Raw genomic sequence first — 16,909 nt, 5'->3', positions numbered from 1 at the left:
CTTGATTACATGTTTAATTGAGATCTGTCTCTTGATTAAATTTTAAATATATAAAACATAGGTACTAGTTAGCCGGGAGCAGTGTTTTTTTTAAGAGCAGTACAACTGTGCTATTTTCTGGGTCTGTAGATTATTAAGGTGCAAAGATGGCCTTCAGTAGAGTGATGTGCTCTTCCTGTTCGATGCAGGAGTTTAGGGAGAGTTTCCATGTTGATTGATGATTATGTCTGCAGGAAGTGTCTTTGGTTGCGAATCCCATCAGATCACATGGATCAGTTGGAGCGGCAGTTAGAAGCAATGGAGAATTTACAGGAGCTAGGGGGTGTGATGGATGGCAGTTATAGGAAGGGTGAAAAGCCATAGATACACCCTCTCAAAAGCTTCCACATCCTTCCTATAATGAGGTGACCAGAACTGAACAAATTTTCCAAGTGTGGTCTCACCAGGACTTTACAGAGCTGCAGCAAACCTCGTAGCTCTTAAACTCAATCCCCCTGCTAATGAAAGCCAAACACACCATAACGACTACTCAACAAACCTATCAATTTGGGTGGCAACTTTGAGGGATCTCTGGACATGGACCCCAAGATCCCTCTGTTCCTCCACACCCCTGCCAAGAATCCTGCCTTTAATCCTATAATCTGCATTCAAATTTGACCTTCCAAAATGAATCACTTCACACTTTTCTAGGTTGAACTCGATCTGCCACTTTTCAACCTAGCTCTACATCCTGTCAATATCCTGTTGCAACCTACAGCAGCCCTCTACTCGATTCACAACCCCACCAATCTTCATGTCGTCAGCAAACTTACTAACACACCCTTCCACTTCCTCATCAAAATTATTTATAAAAATCACAAGGATCAGAGGTCCCAGAACTGATCCCTGCGGAACACCACTGGAAACTTGAAAGGGTTCAGAAAAGATTTACAAGGATGTTGCCAGGGTTGGAGGATTTGCGCTACAGGCAGAGGCTGAACAGGCTGGGGCTGTTTTCCCTGGAGCATCGCAGACTGAGAGGTGACTTTACAGAGGTTTATAAAATCATGAGGAGCATGGATAGGATAATAGACAAGGTCTTTTCCCTGGGATGGGGGAGTCTAGAACTAGAGGACATAGCTTTAGGGCGAGAGTGGAAAGATATAAAAAGGGGCCTAAGGGGCAACATTTTCACTCAGAGGGTGGTATGTCTGTGGAATGAGCTGCCAGAGGAAGTGGTAGAAGCAGGTACAATTGCAACATTTAAGAGGCATTTGGATGGGTATATGAATAGGAAGGGTTTAGAGGGGTATGGGCCAAGTGCTGGCAGGTGGGACTAGATTAGGTTGGGATAGCTGGTTGCATGGACGGGTTGGACTGAAGGGTCTGTTTCCGTGCTGTACATCTCTATGACTCTGTGCTCCGCCATTCGAATATAAATAGACAGGCAGCAGGCTGGAAGAACACAGCAAGCCAGGCAGCATCAGAAGGTAGAGAAGTCAATGTTTCAGGTGTAACCTAACCCCATTCTCCCTGCAACCTCGACCCCCTTATTAATCAAGGACTGGGGTGGGCGGCACAGTGGTTAGCACTGCTGCCTCACAGCGCCATAGACCCAGGTTCAATTCCCGCCTCAGGCGACTCTCTCTGTGGAGTTTGCACATTCACCCAGTGTCTGCATGGGTTTCCTCTGGGTGCTCCGGTTTCCTCCCACAATCCAAAAATGTGCAGGTTACGTGAATTGACCATGCTAAATTGTCCGTAGTGTTGGGTGAAGGGGTAAATGTAGGAGTATGGGCCTGGGTGGTATACGCTTCGGCGGGTCGGTGTGGACTTGTTGGGCCGAAGGGCCTGTTTCCACACCATAAGTAATCTAATCTAATCTATCTATCACTGCTCAAATATACTCAACGACATGGCCTTCAGAGCCTTTTGCGGCTATGGATTCCACCGACTCACCGCTATCATTCACTCCTGATATGACAAGACCTTCAACCCCAGGATTATTCTTGTAAACCCCCTCTGGACCTCCTCCAACGCCAGCACATCCTTCCTTAGATACGGGGCTCAAAACTTCTCATTACATCCCAAAGCAGTCTGACAGAGCCTTATACAGCCTCAGCAGTATATCTCTGATCTTGTATTCTAGCCCTCTTTGAAATGAATGCTAATGTTGCATTCACCTTCTTAACTGTCCATTAAATCTGAACATTAAGGCAGTCCTGAAGTAGGACTTCCAAATCCCTTTGTGCTTCAGACTTCTGAAGCCTTTCCCCATTTAGAAAACAAGGCTACATCTCTAACCTTCTGACCAAATTACATGACCTCACCCTTTCCCATTTTGTATTCCATCTGCCAGTTCTTTGCCCACTCTCCTAGCAAGCCCAAATCCTTTTGCAGCCTCCAGGTGCCTCAACACCACCTGTTCCTTCAACTATCCTTGTGTCATTTGTCAATTTTGCAACATGCCGTCAAGTTCCTTCATCCAGATCATTAATGTGAATAGTTCTGGCCCCCGTTGACCCCTGAGAAATTCCACTAGTCACCAGCACCCATCATGAAAAAAACATCCCTTTATCCCCATTCTCTCCATTCTATCAGACAGCATATTCTCTATCCATGCCAGTGCATTGTCCCTAACACCAAGGGATCTTACCTTATTTAGCAACTGCCTGTGTGGCACCTTGTCAAAAGCCTTCTGGAAATCTAAACAGATCACATCCACTGGATCTCCTTTGTCTAACTTGCTTGCTACCTCCTCAAAGAATTCTCTCAAATTTTGTCAGGCATGACCTCCCTTGACAAAAACGTGCTCACTCAGTGCTACTTCACTGTGCCCTTCCAAGAATGCCACAATCTCATCCTTAATAATGGACTCTAAAATCTTACCGAAGTCAGGCTAACCGGCCTACAGTTTCCTGTCTTTTGCCTCCCTCCCTGTTCGAACAGGGGTGGGGTAAGTTAGCCATTTTTCAATCCTCTGGGACCCTCCCTGACCCAAGTGATTCCTGAAACACTGTCACCAATACCTCTACAATCTCTTCAGCTATCTCCTTCAGTCCTTGGTGTATAGTCTTTCCTGTCCAAGTGATTTATCCACCTTCAGACCTTTCACTTTCCCCAGGACTTTCTCCTTCGTGATGGTTGCGACACTCGCCCATGCCCCCTGACCCTCCAGAAGTTCTGGTTTGCCGCTGGTGTTTTCTACTGAGTGACACACACACACCCCACCTCCCAAGTGGAAGGGCTATGCCAATCTCTGTAGACACATACCTCAGCCAGAATTTCAATCCTCTTCCTCAGCATGCCCGAGATGTAGCGGATCAATCCCCAGTCCCAGTTTTGGCCGGCCTTGCTGTACAGTTCCGTCATCAGACTACGTACTGTGGCACAGTTCTGTCCTCCAACGTTGGTGTCCCAGTCCAGGCCTCTGGATCAAAGCAAGGAGCAAGAGCAAACAGGTTTTAGTGAAAAACATCCACACTTACTTCAACACCAAACACTGTTAAAGGTTTGGCAGCAGAACATCACAGTGAGATTAAAGTCTTTTTTTTAAAAAAAACTCTTTCACAGGAATCAAATACTTCATTCACTGCTCATTTTTAATTGACTGTGACCTGAATGGCTTGTGAGGAACATTTCAGAGGGCAATTCAGGGTTAACCACGGGAGTCACATGGAGTAGGTGAGACTGGGTAAGGCCTACAGATTTCCTTTACTAAAAGGCATTAGAGATGGATTTTAACACGATAGCTGTCATGGTCACTGGCAGTAAGACCAGTTTTCAGCTCCAGATTTATTATGAACTGAATTTAAATTCCACTGGGCGGAATTCAAACCTGTGTATTACTGAGAGCACTTCTCTGGATTACTATAATGCAGTGACATTACTGCACTATGTTATCTCCTTGATTCGCTGATTCCCAAAAAAACTAAGTGGGGTGGCTATCTTTATCGGTAGTCTGGCTGCAGAGTCTAATCGGGAACCTGGGAGCAGGGTATTACTGTTGGGGATCTCCATGACAACAGTCTCAGCTATCGATGGGCTGGGGAGGTGTGGGGAGTGCCCAGGATAATGGAGGCCTGAGACAGTTCCCCGAGGCTTCACCTGAGGCCTTTCCCAATGCCTCCCCCTTCAGCCCCACTCCAAGACCTACTCCTCTTGGCCTTGTCTTGAAACCTTCCCCCCATGAGGCATGCCACCAAGGCCTGGACAAAATGAGCCCCACACAAGGAAATCTCAACTTTAACAACCTGTGTAATGTATTCACGCAAGTTGTATCTACAACAATGGTTCCATGCCTGTCTTTGCATGAGCCTCCCGAATGGAAATTTGGCAGCAAATGGTGAGCGTGAGGGGGAGGGTTTCAGCTGACTAAGTGACTCTGTAAGGCAGCACAGGGGCAATACACAGTCCAACAGCTCACTGAATCCTCATGAGGCCAGATGAACCCAAGGTGGCTGGTTTTCTGCAGGCACGTTCATAATCTGACCCCTCACAACACCCCCATCTCCCCCATACTCCCATTCCCATTTACCCCTTACTGCACCCCAGTAACAGTGCTGTCCAATCCAATGGGGGCACCCAGAGACCTTTAAATTGGCAATTATCAATAACTGACACCCAGGCATTTTGGACAGTCGGGAGGGCAGGGGGCTTGAATGGGACCTTCTCTAAAGGACTTTTGGGGTCATGAAGGGGTTTCGCTACCTCTTACCTCAGTGATGGGGAGCTGTCAGCCAACTGCAGGCTGAAAACTCAAATCTACCCCACCCTGGGGCCACTGAACAGCCATTTGGCTGGTGTTTCCCTCGAGAGGCCAGAGGCTGCCCTCTCCCCTGACCCGAGATCCCCAGGTGGGAGTGGGAGCTTGTTTTGGGCTCATTGTGGATTAGGGAATCCACATCCTGTGTAATCCTGCCCTCTGGTCTCAGGGCCAGCTGTAAGTATGAATAAATTCCTGGTCAAATTCCCCTGCCAGTTTCCAGAGTGGAATCCAAATCAGTCTCTTGGAGAAACCAGTCCAGGTTTCCCCACAAGGTTTCCGCAATGCCGCTACTTCTCCCTGCTCCCTACAGACAGCCTGGGATGGACAGGGATATCCACCAACCTGTGGGAAAGCACACATGCACGCAGACACACGTGCATGCATACACGCGCACGCAGACACACGTGCATGCATACACGCGCACGCAGACACACGTGCATGCAGAGACACATACACACGTGCAGACACACGCGCATGCATACACCCACACGCACACACACCTGCCAACTAACTGGTCCAGGGTGGGGGGGGGCGGGGACACAGTGTTGGATTGGACAATTACATGGATAGGAAAGGATTAGAAGGATATGGGCCAAGTGCAGGGAAATGGGGTTCGCGTGGATGGACATTTTGGACGGCATGCCCCAGCTGTAGGACTCTATGACTTGATGCATACCTGCCCACTGCCACCAGCTTAGTGCGCAGCTCAGTTTCACAGCCAGCTCCAGCAGGAAGCTGCTCTTGCAGAAACAATTTCCAAAGACATTGCTGGGATTGGAAGATTTAAAGTATAAGGAGAGGCTGGATATTCTGGGGCTGTTTTCTCTGGAGCATATGAAACTGAGGGGTGACCTTATAGAGGTTTATAAAATCATGAGAAGCATAGATAAGACAAATAGTCAAGGTCTTTCCCCAGGGTAAGGGAGTCCAAAACTAGATGACATAGGTTAAGGTGAGAGGGGAAAGAATTAAAAAGGGACGTAAGGGACAACCTTTTCAGACAATGGTGCGCTTATGGAATGAGCTGCCAGAGGAAGTGGTGGAGGCTGGTACAATTGCAACATTTAAAAGGCATTTGGATGGGTATATGAATAGGAAGGGTTTGGAGGGATATGGGCTGGGTGCTGGCAGGTGGGACTAGATTGGGTTGGGATATCTGATTGGCATGGATGAATTGAACTGAAGGGTCTGCTTCTGTGCTGTACAACTCTATAACCACGAGGCAAGTGAAGACGGGATTAATCCGTGCTGAGAACAGCATAAAGAATTCCATGCAAATCCCAGCTCAGCCAGTGATTAACCGCAGGATCTGCTTCACTTGGCACAGGGAAACCTGGACCCAGCTTGATCCATCAATAAACCAACATAGAATTGATTGGACAGTTAACTCTCCTTCACTTATACCTCAACTATTAGACAACAGAGAATATTTCCAGTCTGTACCCAACTGGAGGGAAAGCAGGATGATTGTAATTTTTGTTTTAAGAAGCACATGCAGTATCCCTGAGCTTAGCTTTTTAATCTGATCTTTGCATCTGACCATCTCGGATAGAATAGGAAGAGAATAGTGCAAAATGAAACTAGCTTCAAGTACGTCAATGTTATGGTGATGCGGCCAATAATGTTCAAAAGCTTCATCAGATAATCACTGGCATTTAATGTTCGCAGCGAGGAACTTAAAGCTGAAACATTCCCTGGATTGATGCCAGTGGATGACTGGGATTTGTGTAACTGCAGAGCGAGGTGGGAGAAGGTCCTCGGCTCATGTTGTTAACATTTTCTTGCACCACTACTTTCAGCAAGTATTAGGTTTCACTAGAGAGATTGTTTATTTAAGGCCCGTTGAAATATAACTCGGCCCAACGTGGCGTTTGTAGGAATCTGAAATAGCTGCCAAGGATTTTAGATTTCAAAAAGAACACAAATGGCACAATTACAGTATTTAAAAGGCATCCAGATGGGTATATGGATAGGAAGGGTTTGGAGGGATATGGGCCAAGTGCTGGTGAATGGGACTAGATTAGGTTAGGTTAGGATATCTGGTCGGCATGGAAGCGTTGGACCGAATGGTCTGTTTCCATGCTGTACATCTCCGTGACTCTAAGAGGTAGGATCAGAATTAGGCCATTCAGCCCATCAGATCTTCTCTGCCATTCAATTAGATCACGTTTGATCTGAGAATTCTCAACTCCACTTTCCTCCGTATCCCTCCTTGAGCCTTGACTGTATTTAATGAATCAGCCTCAACTGCCATCTGCAGTCAACAATGCCACACATTCACTACCCCCTGACTGAAGAAGTTCCTCCTCATCACGGTTTTGAGGGGTGGTCCCTTATTCTGAGATGACGCCCTCTGATCCAAGACTGTCCCACAAGGGGAAGCAAACTCTCCACAGCTCCCCCTGAGAATTGTGCGCGCTCCAATAAGGTCATCGCTCATTCTTCTCACCTCCAATGAGCACAGGCCCAACCTACTCAACCTCTCCTCATAAGTCAGTCGCTCCAGACTCAGTGAACCTTCTCTGGGCAGCTTCCAATGCTATTTTCTTTTCTCATCCTTCGATAAGGGGACCAAAACTGTTCACAGTATGCCAGCTGTGGTCAAACTAGTGCCTCAAGCAGTTTTAGCAAAACCTCCACATTGTTCTGCTCTATTCCCCTTGAAATTAGGTCCATTCACATTCCCTATCACCTGCTGGACGTCAATGCGACATTTTCATGCCACATGGACTTCCAAATCCCTCTGTTCCGTAGCTCTCTTCAGTTATCTCCATTTAAATAATACTCAGCTCCTCCATACATCCTGCTGAAGTGCATGACCTCACACTTCCCCACATTATATCCCATCTGCCAAGTTTTTACCCACTGACTGATTCTGTCTACATCCCTCTGCAAACACCGAGTCTATTCTCACCACTTCACCTTCCCACCTATTATTGTGTCATCTGCAAGTTTTGCTAGATTGCATCTACTTTCCTCAACCAAGTCATTAATAAGTCCTGGAAGTAATTGTGGCCCCAGCACTGATCCCTGAGGCACTCCACTAGATACAGGCTGCCACCCGGAAAATGCACCCCTCATTCCAAGTCTCTCTTTCCTATTGGTTAGCCAATATTGATAAGCATTATCAGAAAAACACCCCTCAGTAACATGGAAGCTTAATGAGTAGCCTAACGTATGGGGTACCTTCATTTTTTTTTTAAGATTTCCTAACAGTGTGGAAACAGGGCAATTTTAGCATGGCCAATTCACCAAATCTGCACATTTTTGGACTCTGGGAGGAAACCACAGCACCCGGAGGAAACCCACGCAGACATGGGGAGAATGTGCAAACTCCACACAGACAGTTGCCCGAGGCGGGAATTGAACCCAGGTCCCTGGAGCTGTGAGGCAGCACATGAAATACATATATTTCTCAGTAAACTCAGCGAAGATCCTTAGACAGCACCTTCCAAACCCATGACCACTTCCATCTAAGAGGATAAAGGCAGCAGATACATGGGAACACCACATGGTAAGTTCCCCTCCAAGCCACTCGCCATCCTGACTTGGAAATACATCACCATTAAGGGCAACACAGTGGCTCAGTGGTTAGCATTGTTGCCTCACAGTTCCAGGGAGCTGGGTTGAATTCCACCCTCGGGTGGCCATCTGTCTGGAGTTTGCATATTCTCCCCGTGTCTGTGTAGGTTTCCTTCGGGTGCTCCGCTTTCCTCCAACAAATGTGCAAGTTAGGTGGATTGATCTTATTAAATGGGCGGCACGGTGGCAGTGGGCGGCACGGTGGCACAGTGGTTAGCACTGCTGCCTCACAGCGCCTGAGACCCGGGTTCAATTCCCGACTCAGGCGACTGACTGTGTGGAGTTTGCACGTTCTCCCCGTGTCTGCGTGGGTTTCCTCCGGGTGCTCCGGTTTCCTCCCACAGTCCAAAGATGTGCAGGTTAGGTGAACTGGCCATGCTAAATTGCCCATAGTGTTAGGTAAGGGGTAAATGTAAATGTAGATGTAGGGGTATGGGTGGGTTACGCTTCGGCGGGGCAGTGTGGACTTGTTGGGCCGAAGGGCCTGTTTCCACACTGTAAGTAATCTAATTTAATCTAAATTGCCCACAGTGTTCAGGGATGTGCAGGCTAGGTGGATTAGCCATGGGAAATGCAGGGTTACAGGGAATTGGCCTGGGTAGGATGCTCTTTGGAAGGTTGGTGTGGACTCAATGGGCTCGAATGGCCTGTCCCCACACTGTCAGGATTCTATGAATCTATGTAAACAAACAGATAATAATGCAATACACCAACCTGCTCAACAGGAAAGGGACACTTAAGTGACTGCTGGACAGGCACATGGAGAGCAGTGAGTTGAGGGGTGCATAGGTTAAGTTACTATATTTTACATTAGGATTAAGCCTCAGCACAACATCATGGGCCAAAGGGTCTGTTCTGTGCTATACTTTTCTATGTTCTATGTATAAAAATCACCAAAGGGTCAAAAAGTTGATAGTAACAGCTCCAAAAATAGAATACGAACCGAGAACTTGCAAGTGACACCAGAATCATGAAATAGGTTTACAGTTCGATTCGGTGAAAGAAACATGGCGGCCCCTTGAAAACCGAGAATGGTGGCACTGTCCGTGGAAGTGATGGACATGCTGAATATTTCCAAATTGACTATCATTCTCACTTTGATCAATCACAGTGAGAAGGACATACTGCACAGGGAATCTCACGCTGCAGTTAATGATGGCATTCAAAGCTGGGAAGAACTTTCATCCTGAAAAGGTTCCTGGCTCCAGATTTCCCCCGAAGTGGATCGTCTCTTGCAGGGTCCCACCCGCCTCGATGAAGATCTCAATCCCAGGCACATCCTGATTGGAAAGGTTAAACCCGGGATCATTCCGTGCCAGGTCAGTGAATGAGGTGGTAGCTGCCAGGAATCACCTGGGCATGTTAAATTATCAGATCACTGCAGCCTAATCGCTTTTGACCATCTGCAGTGGTCACCAAGAGTGCAAGGTGCAGCCCAATAGCTCCTTAAGTGGCATTTCTCATGGGGAAAACCCATGGGATGGGCTTATCTTTCAACTAAAGGGAAGGAAGGATTGGTTTCAATTCTTCTCTGGCGTTTAACCCTTCAAGATCCCGAAAGGAGGTTTCTTAGGGAAGTGGAAACAAAGTGCACAGATAAAACACGAAGCCTTGCAGATGGAAATGCATCCGAGTGCCACTTACTTAATGACGTACAGAATATAAAGGATATCCGCCTGATCTTGCAGTGTGAGGCACTCCTTCAGCTGTTCCACAAGTGAAGCAATGTCCACCTCACCACGAGCATCCTTGGGCAAACTCAGATCCACCTGATGATCCGACTTGATCTAAAACAAAAATATAAACAATGCAATTGTTCCCTCACTTGTTTGTTCATTTATTTATATCAAGCATAATACTGAACGACAACAACATTCAGAGTCTATGTGCCCAAGTGCACCACTCTGTTTCATAAGTGTCGTATTTTTGTCACATTTTGAACCAGATGTCTTGCCATTATAAACTTTCTGTCTACAGTTAGAGGTCAGAGGCTCGGAATATTGCAACGAGTAGCTCCCCTCCTGACTCCCCAGAGCCTGCCCAGCATCTACAAGGCACAAGTCAGGAGTGTGATGGAATACTCCCCACTTGCCTGGATGGGTGCAGCTCCAACAACACTCCAGGAGCTTGACACTATCCGGGACAAAGCCTGTTTGGCACCACCTCCACTCGTTCCAGCACAGATGCTCAGTAGCAGCAGTGTGTACTAACTACAAGACGCAATGCAGAAATCCATAAAAGATCCTAAGAAAGCACCTTCCAAATCCATGACCACTTCCATCTAGAAGGATAAGGGCAGCAGATACATGGGAGGACTACTTCCTGTAAGTTCCCCTCCAAGCCTCTCACCATCCTGATATGTAAATATATCACCGTTCCTTCACTGTAACTGGGTCAAAATCCCGCCCTATCAATACAGCCTCTCCATCATAAATAAAAGCAAATACTGCGGATGCTGGAATCTGAAACCAAAAGAGAAAATGCTGGAAAATCTCAGCAGATCTGTCAGCATCTGCAAGGAGAGAAAAGAACTGATGTTTCGAGTCTAACTGACCCTTTGTCAAATCTTTGACAAAGGGTCAGTTAGACTCGAAACATCAGCTCTTTTCTCTCCTTATAGATGCTGACAGACCTGCTGAGATTTTCCAGTATTTTTTCTTTTGGTTTCAGCCTCTCCACCGCTCACTGGGAAACCGACATCCTGCTCGGAAGGAGTTAAAAATTACCTGACCCAGCTTATTGAGCAAACTATGATTGGACACACTCTGGGAAGCAGCAATTCACATGAACTGGCTTTAAATACCTCTGGATTACCAAAGCTATCAAACCTAGAACTTAGCACCTGTCCTTAATAGAGCTCTTAAGGATAGTGGAATCAAGGGTTATGGGGATAAGACAGGAACAGGATACTGATTGAGCATGATCAGCCATGATCATAATGAATGGTGGTGCTGGCTTGAAGGGCAGAATGGCCTACTCCTGCACCTATTGTCTATTAATTTCCTGAATGCTTGTGTATGTGGAAAGAGTAATGAAGCAATTGCCGTATGTTTCAAATGGTTCGTTAGTTAGCCCTAATTCTGACTTCGGTTTAAATGCTTTGTTGTAAGTCTATTTCAAAAATCAGTGTTTTGGGAACAGGAGTGAAAGAGGAAAAGAATAAATCAAACAGTACCTCCCTGTCTCAGGCTCAAGAAGGGAAATGTAGATTCAAATTTAAATTCACCCCATCCCTCCTTTTGTCTGTGATGAAAGCAAATGGCAGACGGATGTAAATCAGAGTAGATGTCACAGCTTAGCCCAGGGAGGAGGTCTGCTGAGGGTCCATCATGTGAGAGAGAGAGTGAGAGAACACAAGAATGTGTGTGAGAGAGAGAGTGAGCGAGAGAGAGTGTGAGCGTGTGTGAGAGAGTGAGTGAGAGAGAGAATACAAGAGAGAGAAGTGTGGATTGGGTGTTCTGGTTTCCTCCCACAGTCCAAAGCTGTGCAGGTCTTGTGGATTAACCAAACTAAATGTGAGGTTACATGGATGGGAAGGCATGGGTCTGCCTCAATGCAGACACAATGGGCTGAATGGCCTCTATCTGTGCTGTAAGGATTCTTACAGAGAGAGAGAGAGAGAGAAGAGAGAGAGAGAGAGAGAGAGAGAGAGAGAGAGAGAGAGAAAGAGAGAGAAGCAGACAGATTCTTGATGATAATAAGAGTGTTAGATGCAATCAAGGGGAGACAAGCACATCAAATTGAGACCACATTTAGTGACCAGATCAGTCACGATGTTGAATAGTGAAGCATGCTGGAGGGGCTGAACCACCTATGACCGCTCCAAATTCACACGTACTGTGCCAAAGGAGACTAATCAGCCCATCCACTTGTGCTAGATCTTTGAAAGAATCACCTTCCTTGCTGTACTGTTGCTACTTTGTCCCTAACTCTTACAGCCCTTATGCTCGAGCACGTGTCTCACTTCAATCCCCTTGTCCAATTGATCTTTCCTGATCCTAACAACTGAACATTTCTCCTTATTCCTGCCTCCCCTACTTGATGTTTGTGGTCAGTGATTGGAATCTACAATCAATGGTTACTGAGCAACGGACTCTCTCCTTCTCTGCACAATCAGAGCTTCAGATCATCCTCAACGACTCCATCAGCCCACTTCTGTCATGAGAACACTTCCAAAGTTTCCAACCTGTCTTCATGACTGCAGTCTCTCAGTGCTGGTTATCATCCTGGCAAATCTTCTCTGTACCCCTTCTGGGGCCGTCAGATCTTTTTACAGGACGCAGGGAGCAGAATTCAATCAGGGCTGGAATGGTACCAATGGGGTGGGCTCCATATGAACCAGTTTCTCAGAGTAAAAGGTGAACAGAAAGATGCAAAGAGGGGAGGAGGGATCTCAAAAAAAACAAGATGAACTAGAAGTAGTAGAGAATGGATTCTCCTATGTGGGAATAGTGTTTATATAATAGTTTAGCAAAAAAAAACAGCATTCACTAAGAAAAAACTTTACCCAGAGAATGGTGAGAATATGGAACTCAGTCCCATAGGGAGTGGCGGAGGGAAACAATGGAGAACGTTCAAGGATAAATTAGACATGTACATGAGGGAGATGGGAATACAGGATTTCAGAGATGAATTCAGATGAGGAAGAATGGGATATGGCTTGAATGGAGCTTAAAGACCAGCATGGACTGGTTGGGCAGAATGGCCTATTCCGACAACTTGTGGAAGTCAAGATTTGTTGACTGCAAAATTATAAAAGAACACACCCTCAAACTCGCAGTGAGCCTGAGAGATTAGTTTATCATCATGTTCAGGTTGGGCCCTGTAGAGCACGAGAAAATAATTTCTACCAGACACACACAATATTGCAGAAATTCAGCAGGTCTGGCAGCACCAGTGGAGACAGAAACTGAGTTAACCTTTCGAGTCCAGTGACCTTTGTTCAGATGAATCTGTTCTTCTCTCCACAGATGCTGCCAGACCTGCTGAGTTTCTCCAGCATCCTCTGCATTTGTTTCAGATCTCCAGCAGTGGCAGGATTTCATTTTTATTGAAATCTTTTGTTGGGTTGGAGCTAGAAAGCAAACTAGCTAAACTAATTAGGAAACGTGTTCAGACAGAAGTACAGGTCTGATGGGCCAAATGACCTTTTCTACACATTCCCATTTTATCTGGTGTAGGTGATAGCAAATAGTAGGTAATGTACTGCTATACTACTCAAAGAAAACCATCCTGCACAGCTTGAATAGTTCTTTAGTTGTGACCCTATTTCAATAGGTTTGTTTAAAATGTCAATACAATGAATCACATTAAACACTAACCTTCCCTGGCTGCAGCTTTGGGACTTCCAATAAGTTTGAAGTTTTCTGTTGAGGAATTGGAACTTTAATGGGCAGGTACAAGGAAACATCTGTGTAAAAAAAACATCAAAGGAGACACGTAGGATTCAGCAGTCGTGGACAATGTTAATATGTACAGAGGTCTCAGAGTTGTTTCAGTATTGGGCATTACTACACTCAGAAAGACAGGAAGGGATTTCCCTTACATTAGACAATTAAGCCACTTCCAATGCGTGTGTGCATGTGATGTGTATGTGTGAACGTTTATTTGAGCCCAGGAGTGTGCGTGTACATTTGTGGGAGTGTGTGTGTTTGGTGTGTGTGTGTGCGTGTGTGTTTAAGCACACACATGTGTGGGTGAGACAGAGGGGGCGTGTGTGTGATTGTGGGAAAGTGTATGTCTTTGTCCCACGCCTGTGCTCTCCCAATGTGTGTGTGTGCGCTTGTGCATGACAGAATGTGGATGTGTGTGTTTGTGGGAAGGTGTGTGTGGGAGACAGCATGTGTGTGTGTGTGTGTGTGGGGAAGAGTGCGCATGTGTGGTAGCACATCCATGTGTGGAAGCATGTCTGTGCGTGTGAGAGGGAATGTTTGTGTTGTGGAAGACTGTGTATGTGAGAAAATATCTGTGTGTGTGTATGTGTATGTGTGCGCGCGCACGCGCATTTGCGAGTGCATGCATGTATGCAAGTATTTGTGAATTTGTGAGAGTGTATGTGCAAGTGTGAATATATGTCAGTTTGTGTATGTGTCTGTGTGCTCATTCACAAGCAAGAGATTTCCTTCTCAGGCTAATCTGTTTAATTTGGTCGTGATTCCTGTGTTTAATGGGGAGTCTGCAACTAGGGCACAGTTAGAGAGTTCTTAGAGGAAATCGTTGTTGTCAGCAAGTGGAAGGTCAAAGGAATTTTAACCCATCTGCAAACCTTTGGATACCAGCCCAGATAGTTAATCTTCCCATATCTGACAAATACCTGGCTAGGAATTTTTTTTGTGAAACGTGTGTACAGGGAAATGGGAGCTAGAATGTTTGGCTTAGATTATAAGTAACCAAATTTTGAATACCTTGAAGGTAACAGAGAGATCTGGGTGTTCAGGTCCATTATACCCTGAAGGTGGCAACGCAGTTCAGTAAAGTGGTCAAGAAGGCATATGGCATGCTTTCCTTCATCAGACGGGCTATTGAGTATGACAGTTGAATAGGACTTTGGTTCAGCCACATTTGGAATACTGCGTACAGTTCTGGTTGCCACAGTACCAAAAGGATGTGGATGCTTTGGAGAGGGTGCAGAGGAGGTTCACTAAAATGTTGCCTGGTATGGAAGGTGCTAGCTATGAGGACAGGTTGAGAGGATGAGGATTATTTTCATTAGAAAGACGAAGGTTGAGGGGGGGACCTAATTGAGGCCTCAAAATTATGAGAGGTTTAGTCAGGGTGGATAGCAAGAAGCTTTGTCCCAGAGTGGCGGACTCAATTACTAGGGGTCACGAGTTCAAAGTGCGGGGGAAAAGTTTAGGGGAGATGTAGGTGGAAAGTTCTTCACACAGAGGGTGGTGGATGCCTGGAATGTGCTGCCAGCGGAGGTGGTAGAGGTGGGCACAATACCGTCACTTAAGATGTTTCTAGACAGATACATGAATGGCCAGGGAGGGAAGGGACACAGACCCTTGGGAAATAGGCAGCAGGTTTAGGTAGAGGATCTGGATCAGCACAGACTTGGAGGCGCGAAGGGCCTGTTCCTGTGCTGTAATGTTTTTTGTAATCATTTAAGGTAGAGCAATAGTGTCATGATTTTACAGTGGAACCTTCATTAATAAATCACTAGGTTTTCAGGTTTGAACAGAATAATACCACTCAGTATCAAGAGCATAAAGGTAAATAAATTGTATCATTCTCAATCAGAACAAGCAAGCTGATTACTTGGTAACTCCAGTCCCTTCGTTTTGGCCACCATTGATATTATGTCCCTGGTAGTGTGAGCAGCCTCAAACACGTGATGCATGCCTGGACTTATCGATGTCGGAGGCAATCGCTTCGACATGGGTGTTGTGCTTTGGAGCAGATGATTTATATATTTCACAAGCTCATCTTCACTATCACCTGTGGACGTGAAAAAATAAACAGTAGACAGCACAAGTCCAGACCCATTATTTGGATTGTTTAATAGAAGACAAAGCAGCCAGATACTTGTAAATCACCTTTCGACGATTTCACAAAAACTCTCTCTCGTGGCAGATTCTCGACATCAAACCTCTCCACAAGATGTCTTTCCTGACATTCGTCCCAAGACTTGTTCCTGGGCTGATTTCCTAAAATATACACAGCAGCAGCAAGTTGTCTAAAATAACTGCTGAAAGGACTTCAAAGAGATTCTACAGGTACATTAAGGGCAAAAGAGTAACTAGGGAGAGGGACCCCTTTTGTGAAGAAGGCTTATGGTGTGTTGGCTTACATTAGCAGGGGGTTGAGTTTAAGAACCGCAAGGTTGTGCAGCAGCTCTATAAAGCTCTGGTTAGGCCACACTTGAAATATTGTATTCAGTTCTGGTCGCCTCATTATAGGAAAGATGTGGAAGCTTTAGACAGGGTACAGAGGAGATTTACCAGGATGCTGCCTGGACTGGAGGGCATGTCTTATGAAGAAAGCTTGAGTGAGTTAGGGCTTTTCTCATTGGAGCCAGGAAGGATGAGAGGTGAGACTTTATAGAGCTGTACAAGATGTTGAGAGGCATAGATAGAGTGGATAGCCAGAGACATTTTCCCAGGGCGGAAATGACTATCAACAGGGGCATGATTTTAAAGTGACTGGAGGGAGGTTTTAGGGAGATGTCAGAGAGAGGTTCCTTACTCAGAGCAGTGGGTACATGGAATGCACTGCCAGCAGTGGTAGTAGAGTCAGAGACATTAGAGACATTTAACCAACTCTTGGATAGGCACATGCAAGTTAGTACAATGAAGGTTATGCAAGTTAGTCTGATCTTAAAGTAGGATAAAAGGCCGAACATCAATACTGTGCTGTATAAGATAATGTTCTATAAGATAATGTCCCAAATCCTATACTCAATGCTCTGACTAATGAAGGCAAGTGTGCCAAAAATCATCTTCATTATCCTGTTCCCTGTGACACCACTTTCAAGGAACTATGTACCTGCACTCCTAGAACACATTATTCAACAACACTCCCCAGGGCCGTGCCAATAACTGTATGTTCTGCCCTGATCTGCCTTACCAAAATTCAACC

At 45.9% G+C, this 16,909-nt stretch overlaps 1 protein-coding gene across 6 annotated transcripts in view; it reads right to left on the bottom strand.

Annotated features, from left to right (window-relative positions):
- The window catches only part of LOC140486142 (phosphorylase b kinase regulatory subunit alpha, liver isoform-like), a 115,735-nt gene that overhangs the window by 34,339 nt on the left and 64,487 nt on the right, over positions 1 to 16,909 (bottom strand). For 4 of the 6 annotated variants that reach the window (XM_072584818.1, XM_072584817.1, XM_072584819.1 and 1 more), the window contains exons 20-24: positions 15,868 to 15,978; positions 15,590 to 15,769; positions 13,651 to 13,739; positions 9,974 to 10,116; positions 3,253 to 3,409 (exon numbers count right to left, since the gene is read on the bottom strand). In XM_072584818.1, the coding sequence (XP_072440919.1) occupies positions 3,253 to 3,409; positions 9,974 to 10,116; positions 13,651 to 13,739; positions 15,590 to 15,769; positions 15,868 to 15,978 (680 nt within the window). The remainder of the gene's footprint in view (positions 1 to 3,252; positions 3,410 to 9,973; positions 10,117 to 13,650; positions 13,740 to 15,589; positions 15,770 to 15,867; positions 15,979 to 16,909) is intronic. The other 2 variants (XM_072584821.1, XM_072584822.1) reach the window with 1 other exon arrangement.

Source organism: Chiloscyllium punctatum, chromosome 15 (assembly GCF_047496795.1).
Source record: "Chiloscyllium punctatum isolate Juve2018m chromosome 15, sChiPun1.3, whole genome shotgun sequence".
Taxonomy (NCBI): Eukaryota; Metazoa; Chordata; class Chondrichthyes; order Orectolobiformes; family Hemiscylliidae; genus Chiloscyllium; species Chiloscyllium punctatum.
The sequence above is the reverse complement of the archived record's forward strand: the minus strand, read 5'-3'. Positions and strand labels throughout refer to the sequence as shown.